This window comes from Petaurus breviceps, unplaced genomic scaffold (assembly GCF_028583685.1).
Source record: "Petaurus breviceps papuanus isolate PSGF00001 unplaced genomic scaffold, PetGlider_PUasm1.0 689, whole genome shotgun sequence".
Lineage (NCBI taxonomy): Eukaryota > Metazoa > Chordata > Mammalia > Diprotodontia > Petauridae > Petaurus > Petaurus breviceps.
The window spans coordinates 9599848-9606902 of record NW_027186458.1 but is presented as its reverse complement, the minus strand read 5'-3'; the positions used below and the strand labels follow the sequence as shown (position 1 = coordinate 9606902).

At 52.8% G+C, this 7055-nt stretch overlaps 1 protein-coding gene across 2 annotated transcripts in view; it reads right to left on the bottom strand.

Moving 5' to 3' along the window:
* Positions 1 to 1697: 1697 nt before the first annotated feature.
* The window catches only part of PPP1R3B (protein phosphatase 1 regulatory subunit 3B), an 11967-nt gene continuing 6609 nt past the window's right edge, over positions 1698 to 7055 (bottom strand). For both annotated transcript variants that reach the window (XM_069104960.1, XM_069104959.1), the window contains exon 2: positions 1698 to 5214. In XM_069104960.1, coding sequence (XP_068961061.1) covers positions 4336 to 5190 — 855 coding nt within the window. In that variant the 5' untranslated portion in view covers positions 5191 to 5214 and the 3' untranslated portion in view covers positions 1698 to 4335. The remainder of the gene's footprint in view (positions 5215 to 7055) is intronic.

Genomic DNA, 7055 nt, shown 5'->3' with positions numbered 1-7055 from the left:
AGAAAGAAAGAAAGAAAGAAAGAAAGAAAGAAAGAAAGAAAGAAAGACAGACAAATAGAGCCTGCAAACTGTAAGTCAATGAATTTGACTCCAACTCCTGGGAAAATTCTAGAATAGATCATTAAAATAATGGTGAGTCAACATCTGGAGAGGAGTGATTTCTGAGAACCAGTATGGTTTCATCACATACCTGGCTAACCCCTCTTTTTGTGGGCAGCTAGGTGGTGCAATGGACAAATGGCTTTGGAGTCAGAAACACCTGAGTTCAAATCTGACCCCAAACGCTTGAAGCTTATTGGCTGTGTGAACTTGGGCAAGTCACTTAACTCTGCCTTGCCCCCCCCCCCAAAAAAAAGCTTTTCCAGAAGACACTCTCTGTTGGTAACTCTTGCCAGTTCCTTTGAATGGTGGAGTACTTGCTTAACAATAATCAAAGAGTTATTCCCAAATCAAAAATTCAGAGCAAATCAAATTAGAGTTCCTTTGGCTCAGGATAAGTTGTTTTCCATGTTGCAATAACAATAAATAAAAAGCATTTATCTTCAGCCTTACTGAGTACATACAAGGAGTTTCCAAAAGCATTCTTTATTCATCATTTTACTTTTCTTTTTAGCTTAAATATATCCTGATGTAAAAACCAATTAAGAGGAAATTAATAAAACATTCACATTCTGGAGTTGTATACATAAAGTGAATACAGAATAATATATTTTTAAAAATCTGGCTACTCTAGCCCCGAGTTCAAATCTGCCTTCAGACACTTATGAATGCATCGCCTTGGACAAGTCACTTAACCTGTCTGCCTCAGTTTCCTCAGCTGTAAAGGGGGAATCATAATAGCAGCTCCCCCTGGGGTTGTTGAGAGGATCAAACGAGATAATACTTGTGAAACGCTTAGCACATAGTAGGTGTCTTGAGAAATGCTGGTTTCCTTGTTGGCAGGACACCTGTAGCCTCTGGGTGAGTTCAGACTGATGGCAGTCTGGTCTGGGCCACATGGGCTTCAGAGACAGGGAGAGGCGGTCCCTGGGCCTGGCACGTGGGAGACCCTGTGGGCGTATTGCTTAATGCACTATCTAAACATGTAAGAGACAGATGGCTCCATGGGAGGTGGGGGGAGGGGAGACCTCTGGCCTCGATATGGTGCTCCATTTGTATGGGTCTGGCAGGTGCCCAGGAGAGGGACAAGGCAGAGATGCCTCCCGGATGGGCTGGCCCGCTCAATACTGGGTGCCTGCTGCGTGTAAGGCCTCCTGTGGCCACCCCTGCATCCGTCCTGGCTAATGGAGAGGGAGGGTCAGAAGAAAATGCCCTGCAAATCCCCAGGAGCGTAAGGGAGGTGATCTTGGGAAATCCTCTGCCATGCCCATGGGGAGCAGGCTCAGACAGACTCTTGGAAGGCGAAGGGTCGTCTGAAGCATGGGCTGGGGCTGCAGTCAGGAGACCTGCACGACAGTCCTGATTCTAACCCCTGCACATAAGGCCGTAGGACCTCGGGGGAGTCCATTAACTTCTTTGGGCATCTGCGTAAAAGGAGAGAGGCTGTTCCCGGGTTCGCCCACAGCTGGGATCTCACCCTTGTCCCACTCCGCCCCTCCCACCTGCCTTCCACCTCTCCCTCCTCCCTGAGTGGCCAGATGAGCCTGGAAGGCCTCTTTGCCCCATCCCTGCCCGGCAGAACAGAAGCTCCAAACGCGTCTCGCTTGAAAGCTTTATTGCCTTTTCATTTTTAGATTAAAAACAAAGCCCAATCTCTGACAGACATCTTGGTGCCCACCCGTTGACCCATCCCTGATTGTAAAGTGCATTTCCCTGGAACGTGTGTATATAAAAATATCTTTTATCTAAAGAACATGCAGAAATCGTTTACAAGGCACTGTTGGGCACATGGCAGAGGAGAATTCCTGGCCAATACATTCACATGGGCTGACAAGGGCCCTGCCCCACTGCTGGTGTCTCCCACAACACACCACCCATAGCCTTGGCCAATAGGGGACCACTCCCAACCACTAGGGTGCTTTGGGGGCGTGATCACTTCCCTGATGGCGCCAGCTGGGGAGCTGCTGCACCATGGGATGGCCCAGACCCCCTTCTGCTGACACGGTCCTCTTCCCCCAGAGACATCCTCACACTGAATCTGGGGCGCCAAAGAGGCTTTCCATGTTCCTTTGGGAATTGGTTTGATTTCTGGAGAGGAGAGGGTCTCAGTCTCCTCCACCCCCACCCACTATAAATCTACCTTAAAAAAAAATAAAGCTTCCTCTCCCCCAGGAGCTCTCCAAAGCTGGTGAGTCACCGGGCTGGTTTATTGCACTAGTCTGGCACATCTGCCAAGGAAAGGACGCCACGGAAGGGGAAAGGGGATGAGGGTTGTGAGTGACAGACGGCCTCGTTTCCTGAATAACTGGACAGAAAAATGGGCTGATTGCCTTGGGGAGTGAGGTCCCCATTGCGGATGTGAAGGTGACCTGTCTTCAATTACCAGACTTTTGAGCCACCCTCCTAGAGGGTGACGGGCAGTGGGGGTCAAAGCCAAGTAGACCTGGCTCTCTTCTTAAGTCACCGACATGCTGGGTGTGCAACTGAGGCCAAGGGACTGAACCTCTCTGTTCTTGGGCAATAAGACAGAAGGTGCTGACTTGCATTGGCAAAGGGATTTCCTCCCCTGGGAGCTCCCTCTGATGATCTGCACTGATATCAGCACAGATCTAGTCCTGAATCACTCATGGAGGGAGAAAGTGGAGTCACTGCTCACTTATCTCCCTAGCACTGAAGGTCAGCAGCTGTCTCTCCTCCCTTGGGCCTAGGTACATGTCTCCTCTCCTAGCTCTGGGCCAGGCTGGGTCGCACTCCCAAAGGCAAGGAGCAGGAAAAAAAAGCTGCCAGGAACCTGGGAGGGTTATAAGCAAGCAGCCCCATCCACATTACAGATGAAGAAACAGAGACACCCTGGGCTTCAGCTCTAGCTTGCCTTCTTCCAGGTCTTTCCTGACTCTAAATCCTACGAATGGACTCCTGCAAGGCCCCCCACCTGGCCAAGGGAGGATTTGAACCCAGGTCCCCAGCTCTAATGCACAACCCCATAACGGGCTCTTTCTTTTTAGGGGAAAGTTGCAGATGACCTGGAGTAGCCATTTCCAACACTGAGGGTGACCTCAGAAGGTGTTCCCCAGACCACCCCCGTACCGTTCCAGCAGGGCTGGAAGACACAGAATGCCATTCTTTCTCCTGCTGTGTAATCCTCAGAGATCATTGACCTTAGGGAACAGAGGCTGAGATAACAGGGTGCACCGGGTCACAAGAACCCAAGTACAGGGACCAGTGCTTCTTTGGTGACTCAAAGGTAAACAGACCCACTTAAAACCACACAGCCTGCTTTGGAACCAAGATGCTCGTATGTGCCGCAGCCCCAAACCCAGAGGCTTTGGAAGGGGACGCCTTGCTGCTGCCCAGCCCAGGGCGGGCCAGGAAGAGGGGAGGGAGGGCAGAAAAGCTAGCTTCAAACTTCTCTCCTTTGGTTTTCCTGCAGGGAAGAGGAGCTGTGCTGGGAAATAAACTCCCTTGAGCCCCCATTAGTGTTCAGCCACCACCAACAGCATGTAACGACCAGAGTGAGTGTTCAGTGTCTGTGAGGCGAGGAATAGCAGCATGGATCAGGGACAGAGCCACAAGCAGGCAGCAATAGCTGAAGAGGGCCCCTGCAGAGGAGGGCGGGGACGATCGCCCTACTCTCATCTGGAAGCAATATTTCCTAGTGCTCTAAGAAACGCGTGGAAGAAGGCCATAATGCCCCCTGAAACCTGCTGCAGCTGAGTGTAGCAGACAAGTGCTAGACAGACCGAGAGAGGCAAGAGACCCCATTCCTACCCTTCCTGGCTAAGTGACTATGGGTGGGTCACTTCCCCTGCAAAATGGGGCTAAAAGTACTCACACCCTCTCCCTCAGAGGGCTGTTGTGAAGAAAGCACTTTGTAAACCTGTACTGGTTTGGTGATTATTGCCTTGGAAGGCCCCCAATTCTAACCCAGACCCCACCCCAACCCCCACAGTCTTGCGGTCATGCCTGTCTCCAGCACCAAAGTCTCTTGGCATGTCGCCAGTGGTAGCTAGGGTGTGCCTTGAGTGAATACCCGTGTTTGGGGAATAGAATCCTGATTGGATTGGTTGGTACCCTAGAGAACGGCATCCTTTAAAGACAAAAGCTGTGCCCTGTGGCAGTCTGCCTTTCCTCTCTCTCTCCTTGGCTGCTAAGGAGCCTGGGGCATAAAGCATTAGGACCCCGCAGCCAGGCACATCTCTAACGTCACAGACAAAGCGTCCGTCCCATGTGAGGCAGCTAATAGTAAGGGCCCATCTTCTCGTAGCCCAGATAACTCGGCCATTCAGGGTAGAGGCCGTAGGAGCACCGAGGACTCCCAAAGTGATCGAAGGAGATGCCCAGGTCAGACGCAGTCTGGGCCGGGCCCCGCCCCTGCATGCCCTGGAGTTGGGCCTGGATGATCCGGTAGTTCCTGCCCCGGTTGCTGTCCCAGTACGTCTGCCCGCTGCACTCGTAGCACACAGCGAACTCCATCCTCTCGTAGGACTGGACCTTCTCGGGAAGGCTGACGGCGAAGGAGAAGGTGTCCCTGTCCGAGCCCGCGTACGTGTCCTTCACGTACTGGCACTCAAAGTCCGTGAAGCTCTTCCACGTGTCGAAGGTCATGCGGATTTTCACCGACTTCTCGAAGGCCAGGTTCTGCACCTTCACGGTGCCCGACAGGACCTTGTCCTTGAGCACGCAGTTTTCCAGGCACACACGGTCGGTCTGCAGCCGGTTCCGGAAGCCCAGGTAGTCGGTGGACGGCTGCTCAAAGTCCAGGACGAAGCTCTCGCACTCGGCCGTGGTCAGGGTCACGATGTTCTCCAGGAGCTCCGTGATGTTGAACGGAATGTCCAAGGGGTCGTCGAACTCCGAGTACACCTTGACCATGGTCAGGGCCAGCCCTCGGTTGTCTGCGAAGGACACGCGCTTCTTGGCCTTCTTCTCCTGGACCAGTGGGGCCACGATGTCGCCGGCCTCCCTCCGGCTGCTCGGCTGGAGGCAAGGCCGCAGGGGCTTGGTGGGCTGCGGCCCGATCTTGCAGGCAAACCTGTCCCGTCGCAGTGGGGGAGCCACGCAGCCGTATCCATACTCTATATCCACCGCCATTGCAGGGCAAGGAGCCCGAGGAACCTGGGAGGGAAGGCAACCGGGAAAGAGAAAGTGGTCAGTGCCTGGGGGCCGGGGGCAGGGAAAAGATCGGGACTGGCGCCTGGAGGCCAAGGCTAAGAATAATTGTGGCTGCGGTGGAGAGAGCATGGGCCTGGAGTCAGGAGGACCTAAGTTCAGACACTTACTAGTGGTATGTATGACCCTAGGCAAGTCACTTCACCCTGTTGGCCTCAGTTTCCTCATCTGTCAAATGAGTTAGAGAAGGAAATGACAAACCACTCCAGAATCTCTGCCAAGAAAAGTCCAATGGGGTCACGGAGAGTCAGATACAACTGAAAGGGCTGAACTGGAATGATGACAACATGGGGAAGGCAGGCCAAACGTGACCATCCTCCCTCCACAGTCAGAGGAGATTCCAACCCTGCCCTGCGCGGGAGGTAAAAAAAAGCAGTCACGGAAGCATCTGAGGGGTGGAATCTGGCCACCTGCCCATGGTCCAGCAAAGGGAAATGAACCCACAGCCTGGCTGGTCCACAAAAGGAGGCCCACACGAGCCTCAGGCTCGAGAAGCTTGTATGTGCTTGGACCCACCCCCTGCCCCTTTGTCTCTGTGACCCTGGCTTCTGGTATGGGGCCTGGCAGATGGTGGCTGCTCAGAGGTGTGCTGAACTGCACTCAACAGGTGCTACAGCAAAGAATGCAACCAACAAGTTAAATACAGTCTCCAGGACCAGCTCATGTTGCCTTGCCTTCTCGTCCTTTTATAAACTGTGGGCACGGCTGGCCAGCCTCCACCCCTTGCCTTTTTCAGGGTTCAAAGAACGGACTCAAACAAATTTCAATGACCCCATTAAAAAAAAACCCAACCACACAAAACCCACATACATACCCCCTTAGGAAAACAACTTTTGAACTCACAGAACAAATTGGTGGCAAAACCAGTCTGAAAATCCGTCCCTAAGGTAAACAGATAGACTGGGCTGTCCCTCTCCTGCCAGAAGTGAGGGTGCTGGGGCAGTTCCTGACATGATCTCTTCCCCTGTCAAAGAGCTGGGGGCCTGGCAACCCTCTGTCCTGCGGTCTGGGGAGGTCAGACTTCACTTGGCCTATCCCAAAGTCTCGTCCCCTGAAATACTGTGGTGCAGTGGAGGGCTCTCTAAATTGGTAGTCAGAGGTCCTGCTTAGAAGCCCAGCTTGGGCCCTTCCTACTTGTGTGACCCTAGCCATGCCACTGAAGCTGTCAGCCCTCAGCTCCTCATTTCTGAAATGAGGGGATTGGCCTGAATGGCCTCTCAGGTCCCTTCTGGCCCTGCATCTGTGACCCCAGACACCAAAAGATGTAGGGCAGAACTGGGGTCTCAAAGCTGAGATGTAACAGACAAAACGCATCTGGTAAAACAGAAAGTCCAGGTGGGCACCCAAAGTCTGCCCAGGACTCCTGGTGCAGGTGAGGCCACCCCAGAGGAAAGACACAAGGGGGGAGGGGAGCAGGTCCTAAGTCAGCATCAGCGGCTCACCTGCTAACAGGTATCCCAGAATCTGAGGGGAGGGAAGCCCAGAGGCATCTCCACCCCAAGCCCAGCTGTGAGTGGGAGGGAGCTCATGTTAGCCTAAGGCAAACTGGTCCACCACAGGACAGCTCTGATTGCTAATTAAAAAACAAGGTATACCCAGGCAGGGTCAACAGTGGGCAGTGCAGAGCATGTGGCAATGTGTGTGTGAATAGGTGTGTATGAGTGTGTGTGAAAAAGTGCATTGTGTACCTGTATGTATGTATGAGTGATTGTGTGTGTGTGAATATGAGCATGTGCATGTGAATAAGTGTATATGAATGTGTAACTTTGTGCATGAGTATGTGTGTG